Consider the following 19161-nt stretch of genomic DNA (forward strand, 5'->3'; position numbering starts at 1 on the left):
CCTACACAGACAGTAAGGTTTATTGTGGACTATTTCTCCACAGGAGTAGCATCTGACTCCTTCCATACTGGCTTCATTTACAAGCCTATTGCCTTGAGGTATTCTGAGATGTGTTGAAGGTGAGGAACTTCTACTCTGGAAGTGTTTTTAGCAGTTGGCATGACGACCAAGTCCCCCATCCTCCTAAGGTAATAAAAAATAGTGTTTACAGGGAAAAGAGGTTTAACATTGAATTAGGCATATTAACATAAAACATAAGGGAGTATAGAGATTCTGTGTCCTTTCAGAATGATTTGAGTGCAGGGCATCTGCAAAGCAGAGGATCCTGGGTAGCCTTCGGTGGACCTCAGAGTAAGATATATGACCTCTCCCCCAGGCTCAGGACTGAATAGAATAACAATCTTCTTTAGTGTTGGTGTGGGTGTTGAATATCAGTATGCATATGTTGACTAATGTATGGATGGATGTAATGGTGGTGAATGCAAACACTAGTATGTAAAAAGGTGAATACATAATCACTTCTGACCAATGTATAAATCTGTGGATTCTTTGTGTGATTGTTATACATATTCCGGAGGTGCCTCAGTAATGCTTGTTAACGTTAACCTGCAGCTATACTCTTCTACTGATTCTGAAGTCTGCATGCTCGCGTGCCAAGGGTAGGCGCATCGGCTCCTCCACTGCACGGTCGCGTGCACGGTCGTACCCCACAGTGACGTATTCGGTGCGCAGGAGTTGCACTCTACAAATCATGCGCACGGGAAACGGCCGCCACGCGCCGTTTGAAAATCCGCGAATCTGCGACTGCGGCGTGAAATGCGACGCGCCCGGAGAGTGCGCGCGCACGTCGGCGAGCCGTCGTCACGTGCTGCTGCTGCTGCGTGCGTACGCGACGGAGCTGGATGTGAAGATGGCGGACGAGGAGGCCGAGCAGGAGCGCCGCGAGCACAGCGGGAGCGCTCGCGGGATACACGCGCTCTCGGCCCGCCTGGACACGCTGGCCGCCGCCCTGGACGCCGGCGCGGGGCGCCCGGACGAGCCCAGCTCGCGCTACTGCCAGGCGTTCTGTAAGGTCAGTGCGCGCGCTGTATGATCCGCAGCAGCGCGCACACACTCGCACACACACACAGTAGCGAGGCGGCTAACGCGGCTGTTTACGTGGTCGGTCTGGACGGAAAGTCATTTCTCGGTTGCGTGCGGATCGGGCCGCAAACGTGCCAGCCAGCCCGTGGCGCGCTGGACTATAAACAAACACACGGGCGCACGCGGAGCCCCCTTGACGTTGCATAGCAAACTAACCGCGCAGCTGCGCGTGCCAGTGGGCACAGATTAATCCCGGGATTAGCGGACGACCCGATCACAGTTATTATCTCAGATCAGATAATGTCGTGCCGCTGGTTTATTGTCCTCGAGACACGTGCGCTGAAGTGGGACGTGCTTGTCCACCCAGCGTTGACGTTCACGTGCAAATCCGTCCCTAGTCCCTACGGCAGACTCGCGCCTCCATTGCAGACGAGGACGGTTTCATGCGCCTCTGAGGCTCCTCGTGCTAACGTTACTAAATAGTGACGAATTCGAGAACTACCCCGTCCGATTTTAAAATATGGGTGTTTAAAGTAGCAAGTTTTTCCCCCAGCATGTGATACCAGTGCTAATTTCTAGTTGTATTTTTGAATTGATGTTCTTTTCCGTGGAGGTACCACAGAGTTCAACACTAATGAGTTCCCATACACTCCTCAGCCAGATGCCCTCCACCAGCAGGAGGAGGTCTGGCTGTCACCTGGAGCAGGACACACACACACACGCTCACTGGGTCTGCTTTGTGCCCCCACGCCCTGCGCTTCACACGCCTGGAGTGACCTGGTCTTACACGCGGCATGGAGGAACAGACACGCACTGAATAAACACGCAGAACAAACGCAGGTTTCTTATTGGCGGCCTTGACCGTAGTGAGAAGCAAACCTTAGCGAGATGTCTAGGAGACACACAGGACCAGATGAGGAGTTCGTGTTGTCATGAACATGCAGACCTCTGTGCTTGGGGAGCTGTTGCTGTCTGGGTATAACCCTGTCATTGAGTCTGAGTGTGTGTACTCCTGTGACCCTGTGTGTGTGTTGATACATCGGTATCTAAGCATCTCTGACTGAGTTGCCATCTCCTCATTATCTCCCTATCCAGAGTCTCTTCATGATATGCCCATGTAATCCATATTCTATATAATCCATACTCCTTATAATCCATACTCCCATGTGATCCGTACTCCATGTGATCCACATGCAATGGTTTCTGTATGTTTGTCAGAGCGCCTTACAAGGAGGCAAGAGTCTTGTGTGCACATTTTGAAGAGAAGATGGTGCAGTACAGAGGAGAGTCATGTTAGTGGTCGTGTTTGCGTCTTAGTTTCCACACCAGAGGGAACAGAACAGCAGTGTCTGCATCTGTGTGTGGTGATGAGGAAAGAACAGATGAATGAGCAGGACAGAGAGAGATGGAGGGAAGGAGTGACTGATGCAGAGAGAGAGAGAGAGCCCTGTTCTTCTCTTGTCCGGTTTAGTTTTGACATCTGAAATGTTCTGTTTGTGTCTGTTAGGATTGTGTGTACCTGTTACACACACCACGTACACACTGGCCACTTGGACGTTCCTTCAGCTGTTTCTCCGTGTTTGGTGCCTTCAGTCAGTTGTCTGGTATTTTACCTTGTTTTTGTTGTCTGTTCCATCTAGACGACTGGTGTGACTGGTGTGAAACGTATGCCTCCCTGTTCTCTGGAGGGGAGGGGAGGGTCTCTCACGCTAGGTGCTTATGACATCACCCCTTCTGGCTGCAAACACTTAAGAGGGAAATGTTGATTAAGAAAAGCTGAACCATAACGCAATGTGCTCTTTGGAGGAGGTTTACAGAGTTCTCCCAATCGGTGTGTGATTCTTCCTTCAGGAGGTGCATACGGTATGTCATACGGTAACATGTAACGTATGTCATATGCTAACGTGTAATGTGTATTTCATACAGTAACGTGTACGTCAGATGGTAATGTTGCATGTAAGTCATACTGCAGTGTGGCTGAGCATCCAGTGAGGTGTGATTCCTGTGCGCCTCTGTCACTATGGCTACGGCCAGCATGACCCCACCACACTGATGGGTTTGAAGGACTGAAGGATTAAACGTCTGGTGGGTTTCCCCACCAAAGTCGTCGTGTCTGAGGCAGGCGTGAGCTGAGTGTGTTTTGGAGAACAGATGCCTCCTCAGCTTTGTCGATACTGATCTGAAATCAGGCTGGTAGACTGGTCTCATTACACTGATATGGGAGTGAACTAATTCAAAATGATACTTGTGCACTTGTTTATTAGATCAGGAATTATATTACAGGCCGTGGATCCTGGAGCCAGTGTCCTGTTATTGTCCTTCTCCTGAACAGGAGTACTCGTAGGCACGCTCTCTTGTTCCTCTATGGTTGGTGTTCCCATTGCTCTGCCCTTTGCTGTGGTAAAGTTCACTGATTGGTGTTTTATGAGTAGATTTGTGTAGATTTTATTATTGTATTGCCCACACATCTCTCACTTTTCTCCTGCTGGTAAATCTTTTCCATGTCCCACACTGCCGTCAAATCTGATGATGGGGTCTGTCGCAGTGCTGGAACACTTAATTATACCTGCTCCTAATTGCTAATTATCACCCCTAATTACCCCCCCCCCCCTCCCCTCCCCGCCAGTGCTACACCACCAGAACATGACCTCCTCTGACCTCTGTGAGTCCTTCGTCTGCGTGGCTGTCAGGCTGCAGTGGTGTCTCAGTGGTTCAGGTACTGGACTAGTAATCAGAAGGTTGCCATTTCAAGTCCCACCACTGCCAGGTTGCTGCTGTTGGGCCCCTGAGCAAGACCCTTAACCCTTAGTTACTCAGTTCAGTCATAATTGTATGTCGCTTTAAATGAAAGTGTCGTAACTGTACTGCTGTGAAGTTTTATATCTACTGCTGTGCTGTGTGCAACATTTCATAACCACAGCTCACAATCAACCACTTTATCAACGGGGTCACGTAAGGTTGTATGTGGCATTACCCATGAATGTCCACAGGAGGCGCTGTTGAGTTCAACCTTCCCATGACCTAGCATTAGTTTATAGAGGGAAGATCTACACAAGGTGATATTTGCATGTGGAAAAGTGACTTACAAAATGTGAACACAGTTGCAGACCATCAGAAAATGGACAAAAGATCCATTCAAATCACATATTAACAAGGCTAGACCACACTGTCTGTGTTTCGGAAGCATAGCAGATCATTTGAATTATAGCAGCAGTCAGCAGTAAATACAAAACTAATGTACAAAATAGGAACATGTGCGAGGGGGCAAAAGAAGGGTTGGTGGTGTGTGTGTGTGTGGAGTCTGGGGTGGGTGTGTACAGACTCACTGGGGCAATGGAGTGTGTCTGGAGAAGTTAGTGATCTCAGGTCTAACCCCTCACCCCTAACCCCTCGCTGGCCTTCACAGGTGGGAGGTGTCTGATGCTCAGGTAAGACCAGCCATAATATGTCGTACACTCTGCTTCCCCACCTGGTTGGAGCATGCTCTGTTCTCCTGGTTGGATGATGTCTTCAGTCCGGGTGGTGTTGGACACACGGGTGGGGGTGCAGGGGCACGCCGTGGTACGGGTGGGGTGTGTGGTATGATAAAAGACAGAGCTCGTGTGTGTGTGTGTGTGTGTGTGTGTGTGTGTGTGTGTGTGTGTGTGTAGACCCTGGTGGAGTACGTGGGGAGGTGGAGATCTGAGCAGGACCCATGGCCCATGCTGGAGGGCTACGCCGTGGCCCTGCTGAGCTACGCCCGGGCCTCCACCCTTCTCTCCACCCAGTGTGACGACGTCTCTGTCGTACTCGAGAGAGTCTCGCTGTGAGTTCAAATCTTAGCCATTAAATCGCTCTACACACACATTTAGTCTTTCGCCGGCGGTGCATCTGAACTTGCTGTTCAGCACACCATTTCCCCCCATCCATTCATTCATTCACTCAGTCATTCCTCCATCCACTCTACATCCTCCTGTAGTGGAGGTGGCTTTCTCGTATCTGATTGGTTCTTTCTTCTTCAGGAGCTGTGTAGAGCTTCTTCTCTCCATATCAGACACTTTTCCAGATTCACTGTGGCGACAGTTTCGGGCCTCAGTTCAGGTAGAGTCCTAAACTACACGTCTCTCTCTCACACACACACACACACACACACACACAACACTGTGCTGCTGTCACATTGTGCAATATCAGAGTTGTATTCTTTGTGTAGGAGATACCCATGTATTTCTAACATTCTCTGATTTAATTCTGTCATATACAGGCAGCTCATTCGCTCCTGGAGGAGAACGGCATCACCCAGCTACGCCTCCTGTCTGCTGCTGCTCAAGAGAAAGGAATGTGGACCAATAGCACGCTACAGGGCATTCTCAACGATGACACGCCTCCCGCCAAGACAGGTGGCACCTCCTCTCCTCACCTGTGCAGTCCTGTAGTCACACCTGTACAGTTTTAGACTGGAAAGGAAGCAGAGATACAGAGGTCAATGCCACTGATTTATAACCCTAACCCCAGTCGGTGCATGCTGTTAGCGATTCTCTCCTTGACGTTATGTCTGGTCCAGCGGTGGTGTTTGAGGGAGGTCCGTTCCTTCTGTTTTCTTTCAGTCCATGAGTTCCTCAGCCGTGAAGGTCCAGACCTGCTGCAGGTGCGCGTGAAGTACCTGATTAAGGAGAACTACATGGACAAGGCAGCGGTGCTGGCCAGAGCCTGTGTTGACTGCCCCGGGTTCCAGAGCAGGGCGGCGCACTTCAAGCAGATTTACCTGGTGTGTCTGTGCACTGTTGCCCCACAGCAAACGCTGATGGATGAGGTAAGTGTGGAAGTTTGCGTACGCTTACGTAACAGCACAAACATATGACCTACAGAATAGTTCACCATCGGATGCACCATAGAAAAGGCCTCTGCCCTAAACGCTAATTGTGGATTTTGCATCTTAGCACTAATGCGACCTTTTGACTTTTGTGCCTTGTAATGAGAAGGCTCTCCCCTCTGCTGTGGTGAGCCCTAGTGAGCCCACGGGGTGTTTTGGACTGAACCATTTGTACATACTTGTCACCCTTTTCCCGCCTGCTCCTGAAGCTCTCCAAGGTGGACTGTCGAGATGCGCTGGAGATGATCTGTAACTTGGAGGCCGAAGGAGACGAGAGGGGAGCCTTCACTCTCTGCTCGGGCTTCCTGAGCCGACAGCTTCTCCAGGAAGACTCGTACTGTGCCTGGTGAGCTCAGACAGAGACAGACAGAGCCTCTTCCCAGCATCAGAATGAACAGAGTGAAGTCCTCAACTGTTGGACCAGCGAGGTGGTTGTGCTGTAACTACGTGCTCTCTTTCTCTCTCTTTTTCTTTCTCTCAGGGAACTCACTCTTTTCTGGAGCAAACTCCTGAAACGTTTAGAGCCGACAGAACAAGGTTTTCTAGAACGATGTCGACAGATGTCACGTCTGGCCAAAACTGTATTCCACTTACTGTTTTTCATAAAAGTGATCCAGTCAGAGGTGAGAGTCACACACTTGCACTTCAGCCCATCCTTTCAGCCTTTGTTGAAATGGAGGAACGGTTGATTCGTATCAAACTGAGATTTCTCTTCTGGTCTCTGCCCCTCAGCTGGACAAGGTCGGATTGCCCGCCTGCATCGAGATGTGTGTCCGTGCTCTCCGGATGGAATCGTGTGAGGGACCTAGCAAAGCCACCATGTGCAAAACCATCTCGTGCCTGCTGCTCTCCGACCTGGAAGTGAAACGGGCCTGCCAGCTGACAGAGTTCCTTCTGGAGCCGACAGTGGACTCGTACTATGCCGTGGAAACACTTTACAATGAGCCAGACCAGAAGCTCGAGGAGGAGAGCCTTCCCATTCCCAACTCTCTACGCTGTGAACTACTCCTGGTTTTCAAAACCCAATGGCCCTTCGATCCAGAATACTGGGACTGGAAGACACTAAAGCGTCATTGCTTAGGCCTGATGGGAGAGGAGGCATCCATCGTGTCCTCCATCGATGAGCTAAACGATGACCGTCCTGAAGACACGGAGCAGGATTCCGGGTTTGTCCAGGAGGCATTCAAGGATGTTTCCGAGCACTTTTTAGATGCTACAAATGAACTTAAGGAAATAGCAGACCAGAGACAGAAAAACCGAGAGATCAAGAAGCTGAGGGAGAAAGGGTTTGTGTCGGCTCGGTTTAGGAACTGGCAAGCTTACATGCAGTATTGTGTCCTGTGTGATAAGGAGTTCCTCGGTCACAGAATAGTGCGTCATGCACAGACTCATTTCAAAGACGGATATTACAGCTGCCCGATATGCACGGAGACGTTTGAAACCAGGGAGAACCTAGACCCACACGTGACGTCCCACGTAAAGCTGTCTTGCAAAGAACGTCTGGCCGCAATGAAAACCTCTAAGAAACTGGCGAATGCAAAAAACAGTTCCCCTGTTGTCCCTGCGCCAAAGGCTAAAGGTGGAGACAGCCAGGCATGGAAGACCAAGAGCAGCGGTGACACTGATGGGACGAGCGTGGAGCCAGGGCACGTCCCTGGGGTGGTGGCAGACGGGGCACAGAGCAACATTTGCCCCGTTCCGAACTGCAGGAAAAGATTCAAGTACTTCCGGAATCTCCTGGCCCATGTGAAGGACCACGGGGAAGTAGGAGAAGCCCAGCGCTTCCTGGAGCTGCAGACCATGCGGATCGTGTGTCAGTACTGTCGGCGTCAGTTCGTGAGCGTCAGCCACCTCAATGACCACCTTCAGGTTCACTGTGGTGCTAAACCATACATCTGCATCCAACTGAACTGCAGAGCGAGTTTTGACTCCAACACCGAGCTTCTCGTGCACAGGAAAGACCATCCGGTCTTCAAGGCCAAGTGCATGTTTGCTGACTGTGGGAAGATTTTCAGCGAGGCTTTTAAACTCTACGATCACGAGGCCCAACATTACAAAACGTTCACCTGCAGGGTGGTGGGCTGTGCTAAAGTGTTCCACTCTCAGTCACAGTTAGATTTGCACAGAGAGAGCCATGAGGCTAAGAAAACAGAAGAGCAGATCCCCGAGGGTCCTCTTCTGGAGCCTCAGCCCGACGAATCCTGTGGATCATCCAGGGAGGCTGTTGGGCACATCATCCTTCCAGCTGCCCAGTTTAACTCCGATTGCTTGGTAGGTCCGTCAAATCACCCGCCAGCCCTGGTGAAAGTGAAGCACTCCGTCGAAAGCATGCTCAACAACTCGGATTCCGGTGGCACACATGCGTTTGACCCTGGAACATACAAAAGTGAACCACCTGATCCAAACCTCATGCAACCACTCATCCCACAAATGGAGAATCTAATGGTCCAGCCCCTCGCCAACCCTTCCGTGTCCCACCTACATGAACCGAGGGCAGACGACGCCTTGCTGGAGGCATTGATGAGTGACCCAATGCTGGCTCCACCGTGCCCGGATCCCCACACATCCTCCTACCAGAGCATTCTGGAGGACTTTCCACCAGTACCCTCCAGAGATGTTTTACAAGGTCAGATGCAGACTACAATTTCACAGGCCCGTAATCCGCCACCGTATAGCAGTGCTAAAGCTGAATATGGACAGTATGCTCCTAATTCAATATCCCAGATACAAGCACAGTACCAAGACCCATATAGGAATAACGTGGAACCCTTACCACTGTCTGCCCATAAAAGTACACAAGTAATGCTAGATTCTCAAAGGCATCATCAGCCTGCCTTTTCAGGCAGTGAACAGAGCAGACCAGTACAGTCAATGCACACAAACACCCTGACCAGACCAGCACAGTCAGTGCATACTAACAACCTGAGCCCAGACATGAGCAGACCAGTACAGACAATTCACGCTAACAACCTGAGCCCAGACATGACAAGACCAGTACAGACAATTCACGCTAACAACCTGAGCCCAGACATGACAAGACCAGTACAGACAATTCACGCTAACAACCTGAGCCCAGACATGAGCAGACCAGTACAGTCAGTGCACACACTTACCCTGACCAGACCCGTACAGACAATTCACGCTAACAACCTGAACCCAGACATGAGCAGACCAGTACAGACAATTCACGGTAACAACCTGAGCCCAGACATGAGCAGACCAGTACAGTCAGTGCACACACTTACCCCGACCAGACCAGTACAGACAATTCACGGTAACAACCTGAACCCAGACATGACCAGACCAGTACAGACAACTCACACCAACAACCTGACCCCAGACATAAGCAGAAAAGCACAGTCAGTGCATACTAACAACCTGACCCCAGACATGACCAGACCAGTACAGACAATGCATGCACACAACCTGACCCCAGACCTGAGCAGACCAGTACAGACAGTGCATGCAAACAACCTGACCCCAGGAATGAGCAGTCCAGTACAGACAGGGCACCCAAACAACCTGACCCCAGGCATGAGCAGTCCAGTACAGACAGGGCACGCAAACAACCTGACCCCAGGCATGACCAGTCCAATACAGACAGGGCACGCAAACAACCTGACCCCAGGCATGACCAGTCCAATACAGACAGGGCACGCAAACAACCTGACCCCAGGCATGACCAGTCCAATACAGACAGGGCACGCAAACAACCTGACCCCAGGCATGACCAGACCAGTACAGTCAGTGCACGCAAACAACCTGACCCCAGGCATGACCAGACCAGTACAGTCAGTGCACGCAAACAACCTGACCCCAGATATGACCAGACCAGTACAGTCAGGGCAGGCAAACAACCTGACCCCAGATATGACCAGACCAGTACAGTCAGGGCAGGCAAACAACCTGACCCCAGGTATGACCAGACCAGTACATACAATGCATGCTAACAACTTGGGCCCACCAGCTGAAGAGAAGCAGAGACATGAGTGTGCATATGAAACATGTTCCCGAGACTACAGCTCCTATAGGAGCCTCACCAAGCACATGAAAGCTGCGCACCCTGAGTTTTATACACAGTGGAAACTAGTGAGGAAGAGCAAGAGGGAAGTCCAGTCCACGAGCAGAAATTTGTCCACGAATGGGAAAGTTAATTCTGTTGCCCCTTTGCACAAACAGACGGGGCAAAGAGTTCCCGCTCCTGTGTCAAAAATCCAGAACCCCGGTGTACAGCCAGCGAGCTCTCCAAGCTCCAGTTATTCCTCTGGCTCCGCCCATCTAGCATCTTCCGCAGGCCAGACTTTCCCTAACCAGATCGAGAATATCTTGGACCCCATTGTTCTGTCACAGTTGGGAAACACTGCAGGTGAGTCTCACAGACCACATGAGCCTTCATGGAGCTGTATCCCAGTGAACAGTTCACTTCAACAGGAGTCCTGCCAATCACAAGGAATTACTTCAAATACGGACGCCCTCTCTGTTAGTCACTTTCCTTCACACATGAACACGAGTTCACAAAGCCAGAGGCCAGATGCCCAGTGTGGAGGAAGTGTCTACCCTCCTTTGCAGTCTCAGAATAATCTCCCGTGTCACTTTATTCCTTCTCAGATGGAAGGATCTCAAAGGATGTGTAATCCAGCAATTCCAGGCCACTCCAGTGATTCATCTGCGTCTCCCTACACTCAGCAGGCCAAGAGCAACTCTGTACATGTTGTAAAACATACTGAGTGTGTGGTAAAACTGGAGAGAAACCCCCACCTGGGGTTAACACCTTCCAACAGCATGCCACAATACACCCCTCCAACTGGGGTGAATTCCCAAGGTTCCCACGACGACGGAGGCAGTTCCACGCATGGTCGTGACATTAAAAGAGTGAAACGTAACAAAAGGACAAAGTGGCCCGCCATCATCCGAGATGGGAAGTTCATTTGCTGCAGGTGCTTCAGAGAATTTCAGAGTCCTAAGTCTCTTGGAGGACATTTGTCTAAACGTTCACACTGCAAGGCCTTTGATGAAGCAGAGCTCAGTGCAGACCTGCCCACCTCATTTCTTGATCTTTTAAATTCCCCTCACCCTGTGAACACTCCCCAGAACCCCAGCCAGACCTTTCACGCGGTCAGTAAAGTTCCTCTTGATCCAAAATTATTCCCCAATGTCACTTTTCTACATGGTGAAGATTCCACATACCCTAATGATCATAAGCAGAGCTGCAAGATCGTCAGACAGAGTTCAGCAAATCCCTGTGAGCCTGTAGAAACAGGACAGCAAACCTTTACCAGTACCACACTGTCTTATCCTCTCGATGGACAAAACAGCCTGGTCAAGCCTGCTGAGAATGGGAGCGAAGGGAGGAACCAGCATCCAATAAAATTTACCCAGTCCTGCCACCACTTGCCCAGTGATGCTGGTCTCTCAGATCCACTACTGTCTCATTTGCTAGGTGACGAGAACTTTGCCACCTCCTCTTTTAACAACCTTCCCACTGATCATGTTGGCAAAATCCTTCAAACGGAAACACTAAATAAGATGGAAGAAATCAGACAACGTTCTGCAGTTGTAAATGCCGGCGGATCGTCAGACGACGACCTTCTGGCTGCCATGGCCAGCCTTGCTCAAAATCTGGTGTCAGAAAAGAGTGTGAAGGAAAAACTCCGTGAACAGATACTGGCTGGAGACTTTCACAAGAAAAACAGTTCATGTGTTCAATGTGTCGACAATTCAAATCCTCCACAAACATCACATGGGGTTCAGAAAGTCCCTCAGAGTAATCAGCTCCATGTTGGAAATGGTGCTGAACTGTCCCCAGAAGGTTTGGCCCAGACTAGCAATGTTGCTCCTGATTCAGGTGCATCTCAGATCCCTGTGGCCAACAGTGTGAATGATAATTTCACTAAAGAACCTCTCCCACAAGGAGACGAAATGACAGAAATCCAAAAAGCTCTTGAAAGATTGGATCTGGATAGGGAAATAGTTCAAAGTAACCAGGTCACCACTGAGCCTTCAGAGTCTGATGGAGTGTCTGTGGCCTCTGAGGTTTTGAACTCCACTGTCAAGACTCCAGGCTACGGTTGTGACAGCGATGGTTGTGGTTACAGGGCCATGACCAAAGATGCTCTGTTCAAGCATCTAGTCAAGCTCCACAACTACACTGATGAAATGCTAAATCAGTGGAGAAAAGATCAGTTTAAATTTGCCCCGTTTAGTTGTCAGATATGTTCCAAAACGTTTACACGAAACTCAAACTTGAGAGCCCATTATCAGACTGTTCACAACTATTCACACGACCAGATGCTGAAGACGAGAGTCAAACGTCACTACAGCCGAAAATCTGTGGACGGTGGTGGACATAGTCCCTGTCCCGCTCCAGGTACCAGTCTAGTACAGAAGACAGAAGGCGGACAAGGACCTGGTGCGCCGGTACTGCTTAAGGCAGACAGAAGTGTTAAATCAGACTGCAGTATTCAGCCCTTTGCACAACAACCTCCTCCTGGTCGCCCAGCGACTCCCCTGCAAAGCCATCCAGTCCTCCAGAAACTGGTCACATCAGGCCCTTCCTTGGAAACGGCCTCGAGCGTGAAGCAACAGCTGAACAGTCAGTTGACACCAAGACCTTTAGCACCCAGCCAGCACACCCTTGGCTTGACCCCTGGAGGCCTAGTGATTCCATCTACACCGATGGGGGCCCAAACCCCGTCCATCACTACACAGACGGGTAATCTGTCCCCAGACAAGAAGCTGAAACAAGGAAGACTTAAAATGCCCAAGACAAAAGAAATGACTAAGAAGGCAAAAGAGAAAAAGGTGGAGACGGATGACGTTTTCAGCCCCTACAGGCCGTACCGGTGCGTACATCAGGGCTGCGTGGCCGCGTTTACTATTCAGCACAACCTTATACTCCATTATAAGGCTGTACACCAGTCCGTCTTGCCCAAGTTTGAAGATGACAATGTGGAGGAAGAAAATGAGGAAAATGAGGAGGAGGAGGAGGAGGAGGAGGAGGAGGAGGAGGAGGATGTATCTGATACTGAGGTCGCTGAGGTAACAGAGCTTCGGTGTCAAGTCAGAGATTGCTCTCGAGTGTTCCAGGCCGTTCCGGACCTGCTGCAACATTACCTTCAGCTCCACAAACTGAGTCTCGACAAAGCAGGTGCCATGATGTCCGACATGGACTTGGGCAGGTTTCAGTGTGAACAGCCAGACTGTGCTGTTACCTTCACTGCATTTTGGAAATACGTTAGCCACATTGACCAGGAGCATAAAGACACAAAGGTCTTGAGAGTGGAGGCTGTGGATGGAGCGTTCCGGTGCGAAGTTGAAGGTTGTGACTGTGTTTACAGCACGCGGTCAAATCTCTTGCGACACACCATGAAAAAACACCCAGACCTTTATAAACAGCAACTCTTGAACTCGAAGGAGAGCGAGAAGGGCCTGAAACTCGGTCGACCCCGGAAATACAACCACGCCTGCCTTGAGAAGGAAAATAGAGAGGTTAATAAGAAACCCGTTTGTAAGGGGGGTGAGAAAAAGAGAAAAGATGAGAAGAACCACTGGACAAAATATGGAAAACCCATTCTGAAGACCACAGAGGAGGCGTCCGCACTGTGCACCAAGCAGTTTCCCCTCCAGTATCCTTGTATGATCAAGGGCTGCGAGACTGTAACCAGCTCGGAACGAAACATCATGAAACATTATGTTCAGCACGGCCTGCCTAAACAATACCTGGAGGAGCAAAGGAGCAACTATATATACTGTAAGAAACTGCCCCGCTCCAGGTACAAACGGATCGCCTCCAGGAGCGATGACACTGAGAAGTCTGACGAGAGCTCCGTTGAGATGTCTGAGAATGACGAGGCTGGAGACTCCGATCCAAGCATGTCGGAGTTCTCCAAGCCAACATCCGAGAAGGAGAGTACTGAAGACGCAGAGGCTTCGGACGCCAAGCCGTCCACCGACACAGGCTCGGATATCTCCATGGTGATCAAACGCAGGAGAGGACGCCCACGCAAGGGAGTTTGTGACCGATCGTTTGCACACAAGAGGATGACGAGGTCAAGAGCTGCGCAGAGTCACGCTGTCAACTATGCAGACATCAACTCGGACTCCACATCGTCCAGCACCACGCTGGCCCAAGAGGAAGGTGCTGATGAAAATGCAACACTAAACTCGTTTAAACCTCTGGGCTTCGAGGTATCCTTCCTTCAGTTCCTGGAGGAATCCAGCCCATCCTCGGGAAAGAGGAAAGCATCCGTTATGCTGGATGTTAATCCACGCAAAAAAACCTCCGCCATACAACTAAAGACGGCCTCGGTTGTGTGCAGTCGGGCCGAGGCCGGAGACGTACTGAAACTCGTTGAATTTAAGAACCCTCAGAAGCTCACCTGTCTTAGTAACGTAACGTTTGAGGTTCACAGAGGGTTTTCAAACGTGTCTGAACTATTGCTCAAACAGCTGCATGAAATGCGACCTGCTGTGGTGATCCACAAAAGAAGGTGTGTGTGACGCTACACAGCTGTTCTCCCGCCTGCGCCAAACATCCGTCTCACTGCCCAGCAACTTCTGAGGGATTTCTGTTCGGATGAGTTGTGTAGGGAGTAAAGGTTGACTGAGTTTGTTCTGTTGGAATGTTGGTGAAACAGTACATGGCTATGTGGAGGTGGGGGGGGGTTTCACAAAACACTTGTTAAAGGACTGTGTGTATAAACTCATTTTGTAGTTGAGAAATGTAATGATATACCTCCAAAGCATGCTCCAACAAAGATATTTAGCACATCTTGCCTTTGGAAATGAACTTTGAATGGAATATTAAAGATTTACTTTATAAATATTCCATAGAAATGTACTTTCTAAGTGAAACGCCCCTCTTCCACTTGGACTGGACATGTTGTAGTGCAGTGTGTAAATGGTAACTGTTTTGGTCTCGTTTACCGTACATTGTAAATCTGAAATTGTCTGATGTGGTGTTTGTGTGTGCTTATACTGGCTTTCTGGATAAACACAGCCACCAGCAGTCTGTACCTTAAACATCTGAGACCAGTTTATTACAGCTTGTGTTTTGTACCTCTGCCTGTGGTGCTTTTTTTTTTTCCCTGCTGGAAGAGACACACTTTTGTATTGCGTCTTACCCACATAGACCTGGAAGTTCAAACATTTTTGAGTATGGTTTTTGTTTTTTTGTTCCACCAACACTCCCATACCAAAAGATTTTGTTTCCTGGTTACTGAATGATGCTTTTAAAAATGTCATTTCAGTGTTTTGTTTTTGCCGCAGATGTTTTCGTATTTGAACAACAGAAAGGAGTAAAGGACAGGCTACCGTGCCTCCTCACCTCTACCGCACCTCCCTGTCAGTCTCTCCTCTTGGCATGAACTGTTTTTCTCACACACTTATTTTCAGCTCAGTGTTTCTCTCTCAGACGTCATCGTCTAAACACGGTTACGTTTTTCAGGTTAAGTTTGGTTTGCCCTCTTGAAGGTCCTACAGTTTATGGATCAGCTGTTTCCTTTGTAATGGATATTTTGTTAGTAGCAGTAAAGTGAAATAAAAATACAGAGGAAAAACTATTAACACACTCGACACAATAGAACCATACTACTGCAGCACGTGGGGGTGTGTGGGGGTGTGTGTGAGTTCAACATCTGCTACCTGTTACCATTAAAATATTACAAATAAAAAATTGTAGTCTATTACTCTATTTAGGGTTCATGTATTTAAATTCACATAACTCACCACCAAATATTAAACAGGCTGTACACACAAACACCTGTGTATCATACTGACGTAGTCCACACCTGTGGCCCAGTTTAAATAAATAAAGCTACTCGGCATCACGTATGCGTGATTCCCTTCAGCACTCAACACCCCTGACTGCTTGAATGACACACTAATCCCACCAACTTTGACAAACTGCCAAAGACCATTACCGTCCCACATGGGGATGTTGACCGGGACTGATCCCGGTCGCTTTATTGAGATGTTAAAGACTACTGGCCACTCCGGGAACACAGGTCCTAATCAGTCTGCTAATAGACAGAAGTTTGTCGAGCACTAGCGGGGACAAACGGACAGTCAACATCCATTTTACCCCGTGGGACTGTTCAGGCGGGTAGTTCTTTTGCCCTGTGCGGCAGCTGGAGCTGAGTCGCGTCCGCGTCGTCTTTGCTGGCAGACGTGGGTTTTGGTCCAGGACAGGCGAGTGTAAACGTGGAGGGCGGGCGGCAGCCGCATGGGGGCATATCTCTCTGTGGCTGCACAGGGGCGTACCTCTTACTGAAAGACCGCCAGCACTGTTTGGACAGGATGTACACCATTTCCGCCACGTTGAGTGCAATGCACAGCATGGACGTGCAGCCCATGATGTAGAGGAAGATTCGCTTCTCTGTGGCTTTGGAGATGTAGCAGTCCACGGTGTTGGGGCAGGGCACCTCACTGCAGCGCAGCAGCCTGGGCACGTGGAACCCGCTGTAGACCAAGTAAAAGGTCAGCAGCGTGCCCACTTCGAAGGCCGTTTTCAGCGTCAGGCTGAAGAGGTACGTGCACATGAGGCCACCGTCGAGTCTGCCTCTGTCCTCGTAAAGTTTCCGGCCGTGTCTCTGCTCACGGTGCTGCCGGTAGGCCACGTGCAGCGCCACCAGCAGGGACGGCGTGGACACCGCGATCAGCTGCAGTGCCCACAGGCGTACCTGCGAGATGGGGAAGAATCGGTCGAAGCAGACGTTCTCACAGCCCGGCTGCTGCGTGTTGCACACAAACTCCTTCTGCTCGTCCTTCCACACCTGCTCAGCGGCGGCGGCAAAGACGAGGATGCGGAACACGAAGAGGACAGAGAACCAGACTCTCCCGATGACGGTGGAGTACTTGTTTACGCCACTCAGCACAGTCTGCAGAAAGCCCCAGTTCATGACTGCCAACGAGACAACTAGAACAACAAAAACAAATTTTTAAAAAGTTTCCTATTCCTTTATTTAATTGGCCTCTTACTTTCAGACTTTCCTTCAAACGTTAGCCAACATTAGGCCTACAGCAATACTTTAAACGTCACATGGAAAATGTGTTCATAAAAGTGACTTTCTCAAAGTGACTTTTATCTTATACATCTATTGCATATATTTGTATAATAGATTAATAGTCACGTTACATTTATCATTTCAAAACCACTAACATACAGAAGGAAGTTGGCCATTAAACGTTCTGTTCACCTTGGTGTCGTGAAATGTTCCCGGGAGCGTCCGTTTATCTCCGTGAAGACTGTGCTGGAATAAACGCTGAATTATAGGAAACCCGCTACCGGTTCATCCCGAATGCACCTGCCGTACGTGCCACACCTGGTTGCCATGGAAGCGGCCTACGTCACCGATTACAGTAAACACTGCAAGATTAAACCCCAAACGACAGACTACGGACTCCTAAAATACGCAACTGTTCTGCTGCCAGAGCGCTGATCTGTTATCTGTTGATCTACGTGGACATTTAGTCTCGCACTAAACACGCATCTGTTCTCTTCGCGGGAGCCTTGGTAACCCCGTGCACCGGGCCGATACGGGCTCGCGTGAAAACATGACAATGACTTTGTGCACGGGGAAAGCAGACGCCCTACGTCGCGTGAGAGGTGCACATAAAACGTGCGGTGTTTCAAAAGTACGCAGGGTTGATACAGGAGCTCGTGTGCGTGCCCGAGCAGGGAGGGACGGTCATGCAAATTTAACGATATCGGTGGGTCGTTTCACCTCTCCGTGTATTATTAACGACGTGCGTCCGCGCTGTCACGTTTGCCGCGTGCGTCTTCCAGCCGCTAGGCGGCGTGGTGTCCTTCCTCGCGACCTTCGGCCGCGCTCGTGCAGACGCTCTTGCTTCGCGGGAAGATGGCGGCGCGCAGCGTGCCGCGGTGCTCGTGAGACCGCGGGTCCGTCCGTCCGTGCGCGCGCGCGCTCGGGACTGAATTCTGCGGGGATCTGCGCGCTGTTCGGGATGTCCGGCGCGGACAGCGGCGGCGGTAAAGGTGTCCGCAACGCGGCGGAGTACCGGAGCCCCGGGTTCAGAGGCGCGAGAACCACCTCGCTCTTCCGCGCCGTCAACCCGGAGCTCTTCATCAAACCCGTACGTCAGCGCACGTTACCCGTGCATGTTACCCCGTGCATGTGATTTCGTGAAACGTTGTTCATTACGTGTCCGTGCTTGACCACTCCACAGAACAAACCCGTGATGGCGTTCGGCCTCGTGACCATCACCCTGTGCGTCGGGTACCTTGGATACCTGCACGCCGTGAGGGAGAACGCGCAGGAGCTGTACGAAGCCGTGGACGGCGAGGGAGAGAGATGCATGCGTAGGAAAAGCTCCAAGTGGGACTGAGACGCCTCGTGACGCATTATAGCGGCGGGGTTACCCACTGCCACGCGCCTCGGTAATGGGATGACGACATGACATATGTCTGAATCTTCATAAAAGATGTAATATGTTATGGACCTATCTAGTGTTCATAGGTGAACGACACTGTTGTAGACGCAGCCTAAATGTTGTTCTCTGTCCTTCACGAGAGCAGAAAAATGTCAACACTGTGTTTAGAGCTTATCTGAAACTTTTTATAAATTGTTTATTTTAAATAAAATCTTAAATGGCTGAAGAAATCATTGATTTCCAAACAACAATGGCATTGCATGCCTTTGTGTTGTTTTGTGTCTGTGTGTCTATATTTGTGTGAACATGTACATATACCACACACACACAAATCAAAAACAAACAAAAAGAGCCAGTAGAATGTTATATTGTGTTTAAAGTGCATAAAGAGTGAAAATAATTTAGAAGTGACTGCCATTTGTCTAGGAACATGTCACAGTTTTCTGAGGATTGAATCTCTTCCACTTTGAGCAGAGACAAAATCCTGCATACGTAAGCGTGTTGCACTCAGTCCAGTCTTCTGAAACCCAGCGAAGATCTCTGGGGCTGTTCTCAGTGGATGTTGTCTTAAAGGCGGATAGAAGCTATGCAGCCCCGGGCTGAAGAGAGGATGACGTGGGGAATCGTCACGTATGTCGGAGATATCTGGAGCTGGTTCAGACAGCTGGGCATTGAGGAAATGAACTCTGTGCAGTGAGTTCCAGTCAGGAGCAGGTTGTAGTTGTATGTGATAAAAGGAGTCACAACTGACTGATCGAGAACTCAGACTCTAAGTATTCATATCCACGGCAGGGGTTGCGGGTGAGGGGTGGGGGTACGAGCTTCTTCCCTCAACAGTC

General features: G+C 49.9%; 3 protein-coding genes across 5 annotated transcripts; 2 read left to right on the forward strand and 1 right to left on the reverse strand.

The window, feature by feature from the left end:
* Nucleotides 1-871: 871 nt before the first annotated feature.
* On the forward strand, nucleotides 872-15623 carry znf292b (zinc finger protein 292b). 3 transcript variants are annotated; one of them, XM_026995839.3, is made up of 8 exons: nucleotides 872-1072; nucleotides 4734-4888; nucleotides 5085-5163; nucleotides 5324-5459; nucleotides 5667-5872; nucleotides 6142-6278; nucleotides 6414-6555; nucleotides 6665-15623. In XM_026995839.3, the coding sequence occupies exons 1-8, from the start codon at nucleotides 911-913 to the stop codon at nucleotides 14429-14431; spliced, it is 8784 nt and encodes a 2927-aa protein (XP_026851640.2). In that variant the 5' UTR covers nucleotides 872-910; the 3' UTR covers nucleotides 14432-15623. The 3 variants fall into 3 exon arrangements, with proteins under 3 accessions (XP_026851640.2, XP_081551022.1, XP_081551026.1); XM_081694896.1 differs by having other exon boundaries at nucleotides 936-4511; XM_081694900.1 differs by having other exon boundaries at nucleotides 938-1067.
* An 11-nt stretch (nucleotides 15624-15634) lies between these two features.
* On the reverse strand, nucleotides 15635-17715 carry gjb7 (gap junction protein beta 7). Its single transcript, XM_026995840.3, has 2 exons — nucleotides 17128-17715; nucleotides 15635-16847 (listed from the first exon to the last, which is right to left on the reverse strand). Exon 2 carries the CDS (start codon nucleotides 16828-16830, stop codon nucleotides 16027-16029), a length of 804 nt encoding a protein of 267 aa, XP_026851641.2. The 5' UTR covers nucleotides 16831-16847; nucleotides 17128-17715; the 3' UTR covers nucleotides 15635-16026.
* A 46-nt stretch (nucleotides 17716-17761) lies between these two features.
* Nucleotides 17762-18552, forward strand: smim8 (small integral membrane protein 8). Its single transcript, XM_026995841.3, has 2 exons — nucleotides 17762-18025; nucleotides 18119-18552. The coding sequence occupies exons 1-2, from the start codon at nucleotides 17897-17899 to the stop codon at nucleotides 18275-18277; spliced, it is 288 nt and encodes a 95-aa protein (XP_026851642.1). The 5' UTR covers nucleotides 17762-17896; the 3' UTR covers nucleotides 18278-18552.
* The last annotated feature ends 609 nt before the right edge of the window (nucleotides 18553-19161 follow it).

This window comes from Electrophorus electricus, chromosome 2, assembly GCF_041902795.1.
Source record: "Electrophorus electricus isolate QZ-2024a chromosome 2, ASM4190279v1, whole genome shotgun sequence".
Classification (NCBI taxonomy): domain Eukaryota; kingdom Metazoa; phylum Chordata; class Actinopteri; order Gymnotiformes; family Gymnotidae; genus Electrophorus; species Electrophorus electricus.